At 36.8% G+C, this 17,702-nt stretch overlaps 4 protein-coding genes across 5 annotated transcripts in view; 2 read left to right on the plus strand and 2 right to left on the minus strand.

Annotated features, from left to right (window-relative positions):
- Window positions 1-204: 204 nt before the first annotated feature.
- On the minus strand, window positions 205-3,452 carry si:ch211-271e10.2 (uncharacterized protein LOC101886059 homolog). Its single transcript, XM_056236938.1, has 4 exons — window positions 3,417-3,452; window positions 1,064-1,243; window positions 774-964; window positions 205-318 (listed from the first exon to the last, which is right to left on the minus strand). Exons 2-4 carry the CDS (start codon window positions 1,233-1,235, stop codon window positions 220-222), a joined length of 462 nt encoding a protein of 153 aa, XP_056092913.1. The 5' UTR covers window positions 1,236-1,243; window positions 3,417-3,452; the 3' UTR covers window positions 205-219.
- Window positions 3,453-4,413: 961 nt separating this feature from the next.
- Window positions 4,414-6,417, plus strand: znhit1 (zinc finger, HIT-type containing 1). The gene is made up of 5 exons (XM_056236936.1): window positions 4,414-4,453; window positions 4,677-4,847; window positions 4,954-5,033; window positions 5,746-5,915; window positions 6,263-6,417. The coding sequence occupies exons 1-5, from the start codon at window positions 4,432-4,434 to the stop codon at window positions 6,282-6,284; spliced, it is 465 nt and encodes a 154-aa protein (XP_056092911.1). The 5' UTR covers window positions 4,414-4,431; the 3' UTR covers window positions 6,285-6,417.
- Window positions 6,418-6,924: 507 nt separating this feature from the next.
- mogat3b (monoacylglycerol O-acyltransferase 3b) lies at window positions 6,925-15,138 on the minus strand. 2 transcript variants are annotated; one of them, XM_056236930.1, is made up of 8 exons: window positions 14,955-15,138; window positions 12,574-12,663; window positions 12,329-12,436; window positions 10,310-10,380; window positions 9,980-10,184; window positions 9,721-9,895; window positions 7,745-7,929; window positions 6,925-7,613 (listed from the first exon to the last, which is right to left on the minus strand). In XM_056236930.1, the coding sequence occupies exons 1-8, from the start codon at window positions 14,968-14,970 to the stop codon at window positions 7,459-7,461; spliced, it is 1,005 nt and encodes a 334-aa protein (XP_056092905.1). In that variant the 5' UTR covers window positions 14,971-15,138; the 3' UTR covers window positions 6,925-7,458. The 2 variants fall into 2 exon arrangements, with proteins under 2 accessions (XP_056092905.1, XP_056092904.1); XM_056236929.1 differs by having other exon boundaries at window positions 12,574-12,669.
- Window positions 15,139-16,275: 1,137 nt separating this feature from the next.
- The window catches only part of LOC130072037 (neuronal tyrosine-phosphorylated phosphoinositide-3-kinase adapter 1), a 51,100-nt gene continuing 49,673 nt past the window's right edge, over window positions 16,276-17,702 (plus strand). The window contains exon 1 of the mRNA XM_056236920.1: window positions 16,276-16,385. The gene's annotated coding sequence lies outside the window, so the exon portion shown is untranslated. The remainder of the gene's footprint in view (window positions 16,386-17,702) is intronic.

The following is a 17,702-nucleotide window of genomic DNA, read 5'->3' on the forward strand; positions in this document are numbered from 1 at the left end:
ATATCCAATAAGCGCAAAAACGACAATGAGGAAAGAATTAATGAGAACATATCATTTTGAAAGAACAAAGTGTTTTTTGCTAAAAATCAAATTAAAATACAATTCAAATCACTTCTTTTTGGCCCTCTGGTCTGTGGATCTCCATGATCTTCTGCAAGAATGAAAGACAGCTTATGTCAAATATAATACCAGGTTTTTGTTTTATTCTTTCACATTCCTTCATTTATTTTTATAACTATAATTAATTACGATGTTGCATTGTAAGAGTGAAAATTGTTTTGAATACTTACTATTCAACCAGTAATATGAAGTCAGATTCTGGAAGGGAAATTAATATATGAATATATTTGTGTTAACTACAATAAAACACACATTCAACTTTCACTTTGGACCGTTTTCACACATTTGCTGGTTTCAGAAGCAGAAGTTGTCATGAATGGGTAAACTTCTATAAGACTATACAGCAAATATGATTATTGCATTCCTGATTTCTGCAATAGCAAAAGAAAAGAAAAATACACGATAGCTTTCCACAAGTTTCTAAACGAGAAAAATACGGTATATAAAGAGATTGATTACAACAGTCAGAGAAAAAGGTGTCAAATTTAGCCTACCATCCCTCCCTGTATTTATGTTGTATTTATTTTTTATAAAAAAGTATAGTGTTACAAATGTACATAAAAAAATGGAAATATAAAACCTTTGCTAGATTTTTAACAGGAAACGCATCATCGCAGTTTGTGAAAAGTGTCCATGGTGATCAACATGCCTACCTTTGATTTGAAGTGCTGTGCAGTTTTAACAATTGCATTCTCATTCTTCTGACATCTCAGTAATTTGTTATCAAAAATCAGACAGTCCACTGCAAACGTGTTCTCTCTCTGTATAGCACTGTTGCTGTCTGGGATGATTCTCTCAGGGTCAAACGTAGAATGGAGTATCACCATGATGACTGGCTTGGAAGCTGTAAGGCAGTTAAAAGTGGATTGTTAATTGGATCATAAAAAAACCCAAAATCGGTTAATTGAATTAATTATGTTTTATTATTAATCTAGCTTCACACTTGGAATTTGATCAAGGTGCTTCATTGCAGCGTCAATGTCAGTTCCAGCACGAGAAACAATGGGGCAGAAAAACAGTATGGCTTGACATTGCTCATGGGAATAGACCTCCTTCAGACCAAGGCCTACTTCTTTACGAAGACTTTCCGTAAATTCATCTCCAACATAATCCATTGTCTGTCCTGAGTCCAAAATAAGAGGGGGAAAGATAAAACAGTTGAAGAACAGATACAATTTAGAATATTCCTAATAAAGACAGTGTTTTAACTACATCTTAGCCTTTCAGTAACCCAAACTTTCATTAAAACTTTATTTTATTAATCAATTCATTATGCTTCAATCGTTATGCAGCCTCATTTTCATTCATCTAAATATGAAATGTCAGCATTTTGAATGCATTTATGGTCAACAAATTACATTGTTGGCAGTTTATTGTATGGATCCACTGCATGTTTTCAAATGGATGAATATTTTTTTTAGGACTCTGGCCTGCCTATACCTGCAAATGTCTACCATTTCCTGCATATGTCATTCCATTTACTAAAAATGTATAGTAACAATTAGTGTATAGGCTACATAATGTAAATAAATATTTTTCTCAGTGGACATGGACTCTGGGCTCCACACTAACGTTTTTTTTCACTAGCCCCACCACAAAAAAAGCAAAGAAAAAAATAAAGAAAAAGTAGATAGGCCTACTGTTTTGATCATTTTTGACCCAAACTACTGCTTCCAAGACGTTATTTTTCAGCATTATTTATTTATTCATTGGCATCGTAATTAAAAGTTGCATGGGTTATCCCGTGGAATTGGGCTACTTTTACACTGTTTCTGCTTGACGTCACGTTGCTAACTTGTCCCATTATTTTACAGTGTGTTTTGATCGTAGGTGAAATGATGATGACCTGGTGATTCCCCTGACCAGTGTGTAAGGTATAATTAATTAATAACAAATAAGTAGGTAAATTAATACAAACAAGCTGGGAAATGTGCCAAATCAGTAGCCAGGCCACCGGGATTTCACTTTTCCCGGCTGTTCGCGATGGCCAGTCCGTGACTGCCTTTTATTTAGCACAGTTATTATATTAATAATAAAAACGATGGCACTTCCGGTGAAAAAGGTCGTCCTCTGTGTTCAGTCTTTTAAACAAGGCTACACCACATTCTCTGGCTACTCCTCAACGTGCATGCAGTGTAAATAAAGCCGTTACATCAATAATAGCAGTCCACGGCCACACCCCAGTACGCGATATTTTTTTCCCCAGGATGGTAGGGGAAGGTAGGCTACAGCCTTTTTCACCTCTGATTGGCTAGAAGGGCTCTCCTCCGATCGGTTATTTGATTTGGCCGTGGAACGTCATCTCTTCAGATGAGAACGAAGTTACACACACACACACACACACACACACACACACACACACACACACACTACCTCTAAACCTAACCTACCCATCACACACACACACACACACACACACACTAACCCGACCCCTAAACCTACCCATAATAATAATAATAATTCATTACATTTATATAGCGCTTTTCTAGGCACTCAAAGCGCTTCACATGGAAGGGGGAATCTCCTCAACCACCACCAATGTGCAGCATCCACTTGGATGATGCGACGGCAGCCATAGTGCGCCAGAACGCTCACCACACACCAGCTTACTGGTGGAGAGGAGACAGAGTGATGAAGCCAATCAGTGTATATATATATATATGGGGATGATTAGGAGGCCATGATGGACAGAGGCCACTGGGCAAATTTGGCCAGGATGCCGGGGTTACACCCCTACTCTTTCGAAAGACATCCTGGGATTTTTAATGACCACAGAGAGTCAGGACCTCGGTTTAACGTCTCATCCGAAGGACGGACACACTATCACCATCACACACACTAACCCGACCCCTAAACCTACCCATCACACACTGACACACACTAACCCAAATCAAATAACTGATCGGAGGAGAGCCCTTCTAGCCAATCAGAGGCGAAAAAGGCGGTACCTTCCCCTTCCATCCTGGGGAAAAAAATAACGTCCCCAGCCCACGCCGCAAATTAGGCTATGACCAAAAATAAAAAAAAAATAGAAAATCGGTTAGATTTCATTTATTCAAATGATTGTTTCTGAAGTCACAATTTAGCAAAAGTATCTATTGATGAAAACACCATTATTTTTATTTTTTTTATTTTTTTTTATTTGCATTTTTGGTGCAAATAATCTCATGCACTTAAAATGCACTTTAAAATCTCATTCACAAATACCAGGTAAAGTTCCAGTGGGATAAAAAAAAAAAATACATAGCTAAAATAAGGCATAATGAAGGACATATAGCCAACAGACTGCTACTTACTGTTTTTCTTCTTCAGAGGCTGGAAGTGTTGCGTGAGGTCTGAGCGCTGAATCATGAGTCATTGAGCAACACTTTCGTTTTTAGTTGATTCAAGCTTAATGTTCTTTCTCTTTCGTTTTGACTCAAAATTACAGCACATTAGGCTGCATGCGTCTGTTTTATAATTAGGCTGCTTACATAATAATCGGTGGCAGAAAAAAAATATTGTATTAAACAATTTAATAGTTAGTTGTATGTAAAGGTGTGTGATAGCCTGTATGGATTTTAACAAAATATTAATTGTGTTACTTTATTATTGTATAGAGTTCTCTTTCATACACTTAATAAAATGAAAACAGGCCTACAACAAATTAGAAAGTGCAAAGTTCAAAAAGAACCTGTGATCTAAACAATTAGCTTGACCCAATTCTTCTTAAAAATATCTCTGGGTTTGTTTAAAAAAAAAAACGAAATAAACTCACGTTCCAATCTGTGTTTAACCTTTACCCATCCTGTTTTAACATCTCTTAAACACATTTACAAAAGATTTAACACAAGTTCTTACAAATCATCCAGTGGGATATCTTAAAGTATATCTTATCTCAAAATGTCCCTTCCTTATAGTAACTTAAAACATTGAACTTTAACTTTAAGTTAAAGTTCAATGTTTTAAGTTGTATTTAGTAGTAGGCTATAGGCCTAATCATCATCATCATCCTCTGATCTGCTGACAGCTAGCCTACTGACTACTGAGTAGGCCTATGCACTTGTAGCCAATATATTGTTATTTAGCAGATATTTAGCAGTTTAATTATTATGTTATTTAGAGTAGTATTTACAATTAATGTTAGACACCCCGTGCAAGTCTACTGGGGCCATCTAGTGGGCCCCGGCGAATAAGTAAAGAACCACTATCTCACTGTTTTAGCCGGACGATCATGGCTCTCCAGGTCGCTAGATGTCAGTAGTGCACACTCAGATTGCCAACACAAATCAACACAAGAAAAAGAGTGGTTCTCTTACTAAACTTCCGGGCATGGCGGAGAAGAAAATAGCCGGTATGTTTGCCTTCCTGTGTTGTATGATAATAGTGCATGGTGAAAAAAAAGGGCCTAAATAAATATAACGCAATACTTTTGTAAATCTTTTCCCAGCCCCGTGTTTTATTATTTGTAGCAGAGCATGTAAACAGGCTAGCTATGCATCATCACACTATCAGCCCTATTCTGTAAACATGTAAATCCAGCTGTAGTGCACATTTAGATGATTTGTCCTCCTCAGTCCGCTCGCAGGATCCCGGCCAGCGGCGTGTGCTGGACAGCGCCACGCGCCAGCGCCGTTTGACCCGCCAGCTCGAGGCGCTCGAGAAAGACAACTTCCAGGACGACCCTCACGCGAGCCTCCCGCAGCTCGTCAAGCGGCTGCCCCAGTTCGACGAGAGCAACGAATCGAGTCGGTGTTTTGCATCATTCAATCCCCATCCATTTGCACGTATTAAATATATCGAACTGTATCCGAGTATGTTGCGTTGACGGTTGTGTTGTCTTTTAATTTTAAGGCAAGCGGAGGAAGAAGACAAGGGGTGATCATTTTAAACAGAGGTTCCGCAAAAACTTCCAGACGCTTCTGGAGGAGGAGGTAAAGCAATCGCATCTTTCACTCATTACTGCGTGCTGAGAAACTCAAACACAACCCTGTCTTTTCTATGGTAAATGTTACGGAACCTCAAAAGTAACCGGAAAAAAAAATCACAAAGAACATGATTCGTAAGACCATTAAAGGGATAGTTGACCCCAAAAATAAAACGTGGTCATCATTTACTTTCCAAGTTTTTCCGTCTTTCCAAACCTGTATGAAGTTCTTTCTTCTGTTGAACACAAAATACGATATTTTGAAGAATGTTGGTAACCATACAGTTGTCGGTAGTCAATGACTTCCAAAGTATTTTTTTCCTACAATGTAAGTTATTGGGTACCGTCAACTGTCTGGTTACCAACATTCTTCAAAATATCTTATTTTGTGTTCAACAGAAGACAGAAACTCTTACAGGTTTGAAACAACTTGAGGGTGAGTAATGATAATTTTCATTTTTGAGTGAACTATCCCTTTAAAATTGTAAATTACTCATAAATCATGGTAGCTTTTGAATAAAAGTTACTGGACAGTACTGTAACAGGATGTATATATTAATATTCAAAAGTAAAATTCCAGGGCATAATATAACAATGTAAACTTATGTTTAATTCTAAATCTAGGCTGCTGCTACTTTTCTTTTCTTTTCGGAGTCCAGGAAATATTTCCGTGCCATTCATCCTCTTACACTTTTTTTTTTTCTTTTTTTTTCTTCCAGGACTTGAGTGTTAGTGAGGGTCCAAACTATCTGACTGCATGTGCTGAGCCCTCTAAGTTTCCTCAGCGTCATTTCTGTGCAGTGTGCGGCTTCCCTTCAAACTACACCTGTGTATCGTGTGGATCTCGCTACTGCTGTGTCCGATGTTTAGGAACACACCACGAGACCAGGTAACACACTCGCTCATGCATGTGTTGCTGGAAGGCAACACACTCCCTTAAAAGTGATACCAGATAATAGTAACACAACTTACACAACAAGACAACTCAGTTTTGTTATCTGATTTCAAATCTGTATGACTTTTTTTTTCTGCGGAAGACATTTTGAAGAATGTTTAACTTTTTCTAGAAGTAAAGAAAGTCATACAGGTTTGGAAGGACATGAGGGTGAGTAAATAATGACAGGTCAAGAAGATGAAACCTAATGAAAGGTCAAGATGAAACACCAATATGGCATATGGTAAACTGATAGGACTAGGCAAGATTAAATGTGTAAATTGTGCTCCTTGTCTTTTCAGGTGTCTAAAGTGGACGGTATGATCGGTTCATCTGTCCTGAACTCCTATCAAAAGCAAAGCAAGCTTATGGGTCATAATGCACTCTTACAAGCTTATGTTTCTCAAAAGCATCACCGCCATTTACCTGCACAATAAACATATTGAGGCATATATTACTAGCAGTCCTAGGTCTGGTTGCTAAAATAACTCGGTCATGCACCCCTCTGTACAACAAATAGGCAGTACTTCAATTGAAAGTCCATTTAATCAGATGAAACGGATAGAACATTTGCCAAACACACACACACACAAAAAAACAGCTCTTGAAGTTTTGTAATCAGAGTTAATTCTGTGGCAAGTAAGCTTTGGCTTGTTCTTAAATATATAAAGAATGACAGTGGAAACTGCAATTTAAGTGTTTTTGGAATAAATCTCCCCAATTGGCAGAAAGAAAAGACATATGGCTACAAAAGCTGAAACATGTTCTATGAAAAACAACATGCTTATTCAGGGATTTCTTTTATCATAATTAAAGTAACCTACAGCAGGTACAATGGTTTTTGTATATTAAGTTTTGTAATTCAACGCAAAATATTCTTCAAGTTTTTGTATGTAAATATATGTACATAATTGTTTATCTTATTGTTATAAAATGTTGTCTGAAACAAATAAATGACTAGATGTGGTAAAAATGTGCTGGTTCTATGATCCGTTTGGCATAAATTGAGAGGTACTTTTAAGACTTTGTGATTATAAATGCCACCACCGAATTTAAGGTAAAAGCATCAAAATGCATTTCGAAATCATCCATGCATCCGATATTAAAATAATTCTGAACTGTAATAATTCCATACTATAACCCACCCAAATTCTCTTCATACATATATCCATGATGAGCACTAACATTAAACTAATATTACATTTCTAGTGCTTTAGCAGGAATTACTTCAAAACAGTACTGTGATGAAGGTGAGCAATCATTTGATTTCGTTTGTGTGTTCTGTTAAGGCACATACACAGTTCAATATGAATAGAGCATAAATTGCATTCATTAATTTGCTTCATTTTGAGCTTGGAGCATAATTTTGGAGAAGTTCTAAAAAGCTAAAACATTCACATGGCATCAGTACAAAAATAAGTAAATTTTCCTCTTCTTGTATCTGTCCCACATTATATTCCAGACAGTTGTTTCATTAACACTGTGTTTTCCAACATTTCTATATGAAGCGCAGCTCGTGTGTTTCTGCCAGTCCGCAGCTGGTCTTGTGTCTGTGGAAAAGTTCAGACAGATCCTTCATGTATAAACTGTGGTAATGATCCACCTGTTCCTGAGATGGACTTTCAACCTGAGGCACTGTAATGGGATGGCCCACTGGAAGAGACAAAGGAACATTGCAATCACACAACAGTTCACCGTTTCAGCACCAGACAGATTGGTAAGTGTCGCAACCAGAGAAATAATTTGAGAAGAAAATATTGATGTGAGAAGTCTTTCGAACTGACCCACGGTTGTGACAGGACGTCTGAATGGCAGAAGCAGCCAGCGCCCCCCAGTGAAGAGACAAGGAGCAAAACCCATAATCTGCTTAAAGAGAGCCTGTAGCCGTCGACCCACACTGCCCTCAGACAGAACCACCTGCGGGAACAGCTCGTTCTCACCAAAGGAGTACACAGGAACCAGGTCAGCCCTGAGTACACAGCAAAAGAACAATTGAGCAGTCAAGTCAAACGTGAAATTAGTGAAAATATTAAGTTGGCAGTTGCTGCTTAAAATATGTGTACATTTTATTTCATCTTTCAAGTTGCTATTGCTGAAATTTCCAGGGTTACCACACTTTTTTTTTTTTACCAATTGATTTCCATGATGTCTCCATTTCTGTTTCATTCAAGTTCTACCTCCTGTCTTTCTAGTTCAAATTATTGCCATCCTCTGTTTAGAGCAGTGTTTCTCAACCTGGGGGCAGCAAACTTTCAACGCTTAGAATGATATAAAATAAGACAAATTAGGCTTTAAAATAATGTATGCAAATAAGTTGCAAATATATACTCAGAAAAATGTAGGCCTATGCTGTCATTGTACTTATTTTAGTTTGTTCCCTCAATAACTGTCATTTTTATTTAAGAAACAAGGTTCTCATGGTCTTGGAAAACCTAGATATACGAGGGAAATTCACAAGTATGATTTATAGACCTGGAAAAGTCATGGAAATTTGTATAATGAATAGAAATTTGTCTAGTTATGTCAAGCTCTAGAATATTTTATAGGATATAAATTAGAATAGTAGAGTAGATTAGTTGCTATTTCTGAGACAAAATAAATAAATACATTTCAAAAATGCAATTGCAAATTACCAAAGAGTCATGTTAGTAAGTAAAATTTATTTATACAGCGCCTTTCACAGACTAAGTCACAAAGCGCTTTACAATAGAAAAAAATGGATAAAAAATAAAATAAAACAGATAAAATTATCAATATATAAAGTACAGAGATTACCCAAAAGCTAACCTGAACAAATGAGTCTTTACTTGTCCCCTAAAACTGTCCACATTCTCAGCAAACCTAATACTGGTTGGCAAAGCTATGGCTATCTGGGTGCCATAGGGGCAAAGGCTCTATCCCCACATGTCTTTAAACAAGTGCATGGTGTAGATAGCAGATTTTGATTAATAGACCTGAGAGACCGGAGAGAGGTATGAAAATGAATTATGTCAGCAAGATAAGCAGGGGCCTGGCCATGTAAAGCCCTATAGGTTATGGTTAGTATTTTGAATTGGATCCTGTAAGTTACAGGAAGCCAGTGAAGGGAGCAGAGTATCGGGGTGATATGGGTGCGCCTATTTGATCGATTAAGTAACCTAGCAGCTGAATTTTGAATTGATTGCAATCGATAAAGAACAGATATGTTAAGTGAAGAGAAAAGTGAGTTACAATAATCAATACGGGAGGAAATGAAGGCATGAATGAGCATCTCCAGTTCTGAGTGAGAGACCACAGACCTCAATTTACTTAAATTACGTAAGTGGAAAAAACAGGATTTGGTCAGCGATTTGATGTGGGTTTCAAAGGATAGGGATTTATCAAATGTATGTCACCCCATATAACCAATGTAAATTCATTGGTTATAAAACATATAATAAATATATGAAATTAATTTAACATAATTGCCTCTCATAGTTTCTGTAAATAAAAAAGTTTGAAAATGAGCAGCTTTGTTATTACAGCAGAAACATCTTGGTGGTCTTTTATATCATATTTGACAATGGGCGACCTTGAAGTCTCAAATGTTAGGAGCTATTGGAACCAGAAAGGGAGAACCACTGATTTAGAGCATTTGGGAGAGGGGTCAGAAATTAGATACTGGTGAAATGAAACTAGTTTTCCCAAAGGCCCTGGTTGAGAACCACTGGTTTAAACTAGGGCTTTTTATTTCAATCAACTGGTGCTCAATCTTCTTGTCTCGTTCTTGTCTCTTTCTCACCCATGCTTAAGGGCCAGTCGTACAAAGCCTTTCCTGTGTTTCATGACTACAGTGTTTACTCCTGGAGACGAGGTAAGTGATTCCTCTGCCCCACCAATGATGATGACCACAGCGTTACCCACACCAGTACGGCTCAGCAAGTAATCCAAACTCTCCTTACTGACAGGCAACAGACCTGAAAATGAGAAATAGTTGGGGAAACACTTTGTTTAATTTTGTCTCTCTCATTGAGTTTGGCTGTAGCTATTTTTTTACTGACCTGCACACAAAACATATTCTCTGAAGAAAGGAAGGCGGAAAAGTCCAGCCAGGATTGCAAGCGTGGAGCGTATTCCAGGAAAGGTTTCCGCAAATCCATTACGGTCTGTGGTGAAGCATGAGAACGCTCCCACACACATGATGCCATGAGGGTGACAACCCAAAACATAGTTCTTACTGGGATTCAGTTCAGCAGTCTTTACCAGCTGAAGGAATAGCGAGTCAAAGAGGAAGAGAGAGAGAACAGCAAGGGTAGGAGACAAAGAAGATTCAAGAGGTGAGGCTTATGTCTTTTTTTTTTCAGTAACTGGGTATAATGATTGTTATTTACCTTCACAGGAAAATAGTCTCGGAAGTGTTTCCATACTTCCCAGTTTCTCACAAACTTTGTTCTTCTGCCACCTAGTGGACATATAAATCATTAGCATTTTTTTCAATTCTATCAGACAATGAAAGCTATTTTAATATATTTAAAATTGAATTGATCTTAGGTCAACCTGTGAATTTAGATGGAAAATTCTAGGTCTGCAACTAATCGATAATGAAAATCACTGACAACGAATGTCATTATTGATTAGAAATAAAAAATAAAAATTCAAGACAAGTAAATAATAAAGAAATAAAAGACTAGGGGTTCTCAGCAAGTTTACGATCCTCTATCAAAGTACATAAGATCAAGGCATTCTTGTCCTTCATTAATTTTAACAATGAGAGAAGTAATGACACAGTTCCTCATGAAAAACGTAAAAGTTTGGAAGTGTTTTCAGGAATCCCAAGAATAATAAATTTTAACTGCCAAGTCATGCATTTCATCTTTCCTCAGCGCAGAACTTTTATTTTACGGTTATACGCAAAATATTTCCATTTTGCATTAAGGTTCTTCCTGACAGTCTGCGTTAAACTTCAGACTTTAATGAATCAATGTGCGTCAAACAGGCGCATTGGAAAGGGAGACAATTAATATTCAGCGCAAATTTTTTATTTTGCTTAAATATCTGTTTTTGGACACTAAATTTAGGTTTAAAAGTCAACATGTAATTCAAGTACTTTATGAGAGTGGTAACTGTAATGGTATAACAGCATGTAATTGAATATTTTCAGACTTTTTTTTTTTTACATTTACAGGATAAAGAAATAACAGCAACAGTTTACTGGTTTCAGAGTGAATGTGTGTGTTCCTGCAGAGCATTCCTATTATCTGTTAACACTGAGTTTGTGTTTTTATTTTTATTTATTATCTTTATTATTATCTTCATTTTTAATATAGGGATTTAAACTATCCTTTCCCTTTATAACCCTTTTTGCACATAGCTCTTTTGCAAATAGCATATATAGATATATTCACTATTTATGTTTTCATAGCATTCAGTTGGCAGGTTTGTTTGAAGGATAGCATTGGGCAGGATGCATAATAGTATGTTTTATAAATAAATAAAGAAAAAAAGAAAACTGGGCTTTTTTAAGTCCGATTAATCAAAGAAATAATCGTCCAACTAATCGATTAATAATCGTTAGTTGCTGCCCTAGAATATTCTGTGATCATATGCTCACCCTCATGTTCCAAATCTGTCTGACTTTCTTTCTTCTGTGGAACTAAAAAACATTAAGACATTTCCCAGAATATCTTCTTTTGTGTTCCTCAGAAGAAAGTCATACAGGTTTTTAGGGCTGCACGATTAATCGCAATAAAAGCGCACGCGATTTTGGCAAAGGCTGCGATTATATTATGCGCAGCTTGTCAGCGCAGTGTGGCTGGTCGGTAGTAAATGCTACGCCAAATATGCCCCGCTGCAGAAGTATAACATCATTCCAGGAAATATCTATTGCTGTAGCTGAATAAATAGAAGATTGAAACGCTTTGATTGATTAAACATGACTAATAAACACACGACTGCCTTATTCTGTGTAAGAAGCCACATCATCTCACAGAAGGATGCTCATCAACTGTCATTATGAAGTGAGTTTGGAGTAAAAGCATGTTATTAAATGTCTTTTGTTGGACAATAGGTTCATAAATGCTTCTCATGTTTGGAAAGATGTTTGACGCGTGTTGCTTTTTCAAATGCACGTTATAAGTGACTCAAACTCTCAGTGCTTTCAGATGGAGCAGTGTTTACAGAGCCGTACATCAATGACAAGCTGCACATAAAAATAATCTCAGCCTTTGCGATTTCAAAATCGCTGTAAGCCAAATCGGTTTTAGTGCGATTTCATGTAAATTGTGCATTAATCGTGCAGCCCTATTTTGAACGACATGAGGGTAAGTAAATGATGACAGAATTTTCATTTTTTGGGTGAACTATCCTTTTAACAATCCACGTGTGTTTGTGTGTTGTAGTCATAGGTTGACCTCTCTCAGGTGTTTGCCAATCATAGATCTGCCAGGAGATGTAGAGAATGGGGATGAGCCACAGAGAGGTGAACATCAAGTAGATCATCAGCAGTACACAGGCCACTCCTGCATATACACACATAAAGCATTGGTATTAATCTTACAATGTCATCTCAACACACAAGGCAATGAGCATATAGCACCCAAAAGTAACTTGTTTCCTTTTTTTTTTTTCTGTGTGTGGTGCGTGCAACAGGTCTCACCTAAAAACAGAAATGAAATCACCAGTTGTAAAACACTGATATCCTCGATAAACTCCTTCCATTGAGACTTCGCCTCCTTCCCCTTTAAATCTGAAACTGACAAAAAAGGGATAAAACAGTGGAGAGGAAGAGGAAACATTATGAGATGTCTCACGTTAAGGTTGTTCAGTGTTTTAACTGCTGAATCTGAATCACATGTCTACTCCAGTTGAACTGTGTAATTTGAGCAGGATATTCACCAAAGCAAGTGGTAAAAACATTTTGTCAAATTTTAATACTTCTAATTGTGAATAGTTTAGGAAAATGTGTGTAACCACAGGCGCTAGTACAGTATTTGAACCATTGACCTGAGCCTGTGCAGGCAAGAGACCTCAGCCGTCAGATTCACTCACTGTAAATCTGTGTCATACAAGGTGAAATACTTTCATTGGGCAATCTGGCAGTCACAGTTCAGTAGGCAGCAAGATCAGAAATGAACCTTAACTTAGCACTAAAATGCCACCAAATTTTAAATGTGGAGACACAAAAATGGCCTGTGAATGTCTTTGTTTAATTTCTGTTATCTAACATTTAATGCAATTCATTATATTCTATTACAGGCCTTTTGTAGTTATGGGTTTAGTGTCTCGGTAGACGCTAGTGGCATGTTGCTGTGACCTGTATCTGTATTCGGATACCTGTCTTGGTTTCAAAGGTGAGTGATTTTGAATGTGTAGCTAATATGAGATTTTATTTATGAGATCCATAGGCAGCAACGTCATTGCAACTTTCAAGGCCCAGAAAGGTAGTAAAGACATTGTTAAAATAGTCCATGTGACTAGTGGCGTAACCTTAATGTTACAAAGCGATGAGAATACTTTTTTACAGAAAACAAACAAAAATAACGACTTTATTTAACAATTTCTTCTCTTCCGTGTCAGTCTCCTACGCTGATACTACCTTTCTGGGCCTTGAATGTTGCTGCCTATGGCTGGTTCAGAAAGCTCTCGGCTTTCATCAAAAAGATCTTAATTTGTGTTCCAAAGATGAACGAAGGTCTTATGGGTTTGGGACGACATGAGGGTGAGTAATTGATGAAAGAAATTTCATTTTCATTCAACTATCCCTTTAATAATTAATTTCTGACAACAGTAGTTGGTAAGTGCAACTTGAAGTTCAGCAGTGAGCCGGGATCTTTTGTTGCACCTGGGATGTGTGCAAGAGCACAAAATCCATTACTCATTCGAGAAGAAGACCCCATCACTTCGTTTTCTGACAACTGATGTTTTATTTGTCAAAAACAAGATGTTTGCGAATCAATGCGGCATCATGTTGTTCCTATATCAGCATATCACAAATCTTGAGTTCTACATTTAAATTTTAAATTTAGATTTAGACATTTAGCTATAGGTGTTATCTTTATATTCAAGATGCAGACTTTGGATGTACATGATAAACAATATTTGTACAGGGAAAAAATGGCACACAGTGAAAAATTATAGTTAAAGAATAAATAAAATTTTACTGTTAAATTAAGTATGAATTATCATTATAAATTATAATATATAAATACTGTATGTGTTTTAATAGTAAAAATCACTTTATATTACTGTGAAAATCTGTAAAAAGATGTTTCCAGAAATTCTTGTGACTCATTAGCTACATCTACATGTGCACTTTGGTTTTTTGATTCTGTCTTAATCAGTTATATAGGCCTACATTGTTTTGTGAGATTTTATGTTTAGTTAATGTCTGTATTAAGTTAGTGTTTGTACTGTTACCCTGGTATTTTAATGTACTATGCTGTACATTGCCTATAGCCTACAGTTAATTAGATAATTGTTAATAAAAATACCAATCTTGGTGAACTTTAATTCATCATGTGGCTTTCTATTTTACAACCTGTCTTTATGGTGCTTATCAGCATCACAAAGCAGATTGTACTACTTCAAATAAATTGGCATATCAACATTATATAGTTCATGTCAGTTATCCCAAAATTCCTTTCATTAAATAGTTGTATTTAATGTAAACGTGGCATTTGAAAACTTGTTTCAGTGTAATATGACAATAAGCAAATATTGTTTTTAATTTGGACAATCTGACATTCTCACCCCGCATTATTACCTTTCAGCAATTCAAATCCGCGGTTGGATTTATTTTAAACACTGAAAATATAGCCTATGTAGGCTGCTACGTGCATACTTGCAACATTAAGTGTTATGACAGGCCAACAAATTTATTAATATTTAAACATTTGGGCCTAATATTTAACCAGATTAGCTTAATACAGACATAAACGTATACACTTTGCGGTTAAAGCTGCTTTTTAAATAATTTTCAAATGTTATATCATTCTCCCGTCAAATCATTTTACAGTACTGACATTTGCGTGAGCCTACCGTTATCTGTGCCCATTAAGTGGTCAATTTTAGTGATCCCTGTAGCAAACGATTCCTCTTCCTCACCTTCTCTGACTGAAGCCTCGCGTTTCTCTTGTTTGCACGTTGATCGGTTCAATTGGTCAAACAGATAGCGATTCGCTTTCTAATCGCGTCATTGTACATATATGTGAACAGTACTGGCTATCTAGTGTTTATCTCTAGCCACATGAATCTGCGTCCGCATGACTGGAAGCCGTTTAAATCACCATTTGCTTGAACATGAATCGTTCGTAAACAATGAAGAAAGCATTTTGATTCTTTGCTGTCTCCCTTAGCCACCGAAAACGCCACAAACGCCTACTCTTATACCCGAATAATAGCCTACATGGGGTCGTGAGATTTATTTTAAATATATCTGCTACCCCGGAACGAACGCTCCTCGCGCGCGTGGCCGCGTCAGACAGCTGTAGGAGGAGCGACTCGACTGTGTGTGTGTGTGTGTGTGTGCGCGTATTGACAGAGCGCGCGCGCTCTATCGCTGCATTTGAAAAATGTTGCTTACTTCCTACCAGTGCTTAGTGCTTGCGACTTGTTGCTTCATTAAGAGCTCACAGGCAATTTTTTTTTTTTTTTTTTAAAGAATAGCCTAATTAAATATGATAACTCTAGTGCTCAACTAAAGACCTAAAGCTATAAAGTTAAGAAGCTAATGTCCAACTAACATACAGTTCCCAATGCTGTCTTATGTTATAAATGTTGAAGTGCTCAATTCTTTTAACTCCGTGCTTCACCCCTTGGTGTCAATCAAAGGTTGGCATTGGCAATGTATATTTAGCCCTGAATTTAGGATAGATAATTTGATTAGACATAATTTTTATCTTACCATTGAACATTTAAATATAAACCAACATTTAGATTACATCTGAACATTGATATAGGCTACATTTAACATCTGGCTCAGTCTGTCTTGATAACGAATTGTTTAGACCAATTTTGTGTATGCCAGTTTAACTGATTCGGCAAAAAGATCTGACTCAAAAGTTGTTCACTAATTAGTTATTGCTGCTAGATTTGGCTTTTAACATATCATGAAATAAAAATTGAAGTCACCACAAAATAAAAATGGACAATCCTTGTTTTTAATGGAATATTATATTTATTATAAAGTATTTATCCAATGCACATCATTTTTGTTTAAAATTCATGTGCCTTGTAATCTTTGATCTAAATCTGTCCCCTTCCTCTTGCAGTAATCTCTTCTCTTCTCTGATGATGTGTTTACTGGCGAGAGGGAGGGATCAACCTGTCACTCACATGCATGAAATCACAGCTGTAGTGAATCACAACCATCAAATCAATTCCCAATGGTCAAAATCAAGTCTTGACCTACTTTTTTCATGTTCAAGAAGCCATTTTACTCGGATATACGTCACAACAGGGAAGAAAAGACTTATCACAACTTCCGTTTCATGCTGCCTTTAAATTGAGCAGTCATCTGAGGTATGACCCATTTCATATATCCACTAATATATCTCCAACCAAGTGAATTTGCAAGTGTAGTGTTGTCTTGTCTGTTGTCTTTATCCATCTTATCATATTAATTTATTCACATAAACATCATTACTAGTTATTTATTGACTATACCATATTTTATCATGAATTACACTTGCATCTGGACCTGTGATTTCACAACTCACCATCTGTTCAGCTGGAGGGCCTCACCAGATTAGGACCGAGTGTAACCCCTACGGTACTTACACCGCTCCGAGCTGTACTTGCTGGCCTCCGTTACTCAAGCAAATTTCTATTCTTTTTGTTTGAACTCAGTCATAGATTATGAGTCTGGAATCTGGATTACCAAACATGACACCAATAGTGTTCACAAAGCTTTAATCATAGTCATTACTCAGCAGCGCATGCTATTTTCAGTGCAAGTTCTTCTTATGTGCAAAGGCAAAGTGTGATTCATTACTGATCAATAGTAGGCCTATATTCTTGCTATCCGACTATTCCTGTGATGCAGTCTCATGCCGAATGCGCATGAGCTATGCTAATTAAATGTGTGATGGCACGATGACTGTCTGCCATCCTGAAGTGTGAGTACTTCACTGTTATTTTTATCTTTTGTTTTCATGTCTTCAAGTCCTAGTTTTCACATTTCTCCTTCATCGCTTGTCTCTTGCTCAAATCACAACGTTTTCTCACTCTAGCCATGGATAGCACACGAAGGAGAGGTGCATCTAATAATAAAGTGATGGAAGTGGATGGTGTGAGAGAGAAAAGGGAGAATGCCTAGGTTTATGGAAAAATAGGACTGTCATCAATAATGAGTTGTTCTTGCTGTTGATGGATGGTCTGATGGCTAGGTGATTCTATTGATAAGTGCCGTAACGTACCTGTTCAGGTGAATTAGGTGATTGCCTGGCTAACAAATATGTTCTAAAAACGTTGTGGGAAGTTCTGGGAACAATGATTTGCAATTTTTCGAAAATATTCTTGTTGTAATTAGGTACAACAATATTTAAAATTATACGATAGCCTATATGTTACAACATTCTCCTAATCTTTTTTTTATTTTTTTATTTTACTTCTAACATTCTTAAAACATTTAGCCTATTTGTAATGGTACAAAAAGGATAGCATTACAAACAAATACAAATAACATTATAAGGATGTTCAGAAAATGTTGTTTCAGAATGTTTTCTCAACGTTATGAGAACGCCCATCAAGTAAACAACATTATAAAAACGTTCCAAAATACGTTGG

Source organism: Rhinichthys klamathensis, unplaced genomic scaffold, assembly GCF_029890125.1.
Source record: "Rhinichthys klamathensis goyatoka isolate OS25496 unplaced genomic scaffold, OSU_Roscu_1.1 h1tg000473l_1, whole genome shotgun sequence".
Taxonomy (NCBI): domain Eukaryota; kingdom Metazoa; phylum Chordata; class Actinopteri; order Cypriniformes; family Leuciscidae; genus Rhinichthys; species Rhinichthys klamathensis.

Excerpts from the sequence above, each read along its gene's own strand:
- si:ch211-271e10.2 (XM_056236938.1), bottom strand. The coding sequence starts at position 1,235 with ATGGATTATGTTGGAGATGAATTTACGGAAAGTCTTCGTAAAGAAGTA. Across the intron at positions 965-1,063 it reads GCACCTTGATCAAATTCCAA|CTTCCAAGCCAGTCATCATG; the intron begins GTGTGAAGCTAG and ends ACTGCCTTACAG. Across the intron at positions 319-773 it reads CACAGCACTTCAAATCAAAG|AATCTGACTTCATATTACTG; the intron begins GTAGGCATGTTG and ends TTTCCCTTCCAG.
- znhit1 (XM_056236936.1), top strand. The coding sequence starts at position 4,432 with ATGGCGGAGAAGAAAATAGCCG. Across the intron at positions 5,034-5,745 it reads AGACGCTTCTGGAGGAGGAG|GACTTGAGTGTTAGTGAGGG; the intron begins GTAAAGCAATCG and ends TTTTTCTTCCAG. Across the intron at positions 5,916-6,262 it reads GGAACACACCACGAGACCAG|GTGTCTAAAGTGGACGGTAT; the intron begins GTAACACACTCG and ends TTGTCTTTTCAG.
- mogat3b (XM_056236929.1), bottom strand. Across the intron at positions 12,437-12,573 it reads GATTTCATTTCTGTTTTTAG|GAGTGGCCTGTGTACTGCTG; the intron begins GTGAGACCTGTT and ends GTGTATATGCAG. Across the intron at positions 7,614-7,744 it reads ACGTCCTGTCACAACCGTGG|TGGGCCATCCCATTACAGTG; the intron begins GTCAGTTCGAAA and ends TGTCTCTTCCAG.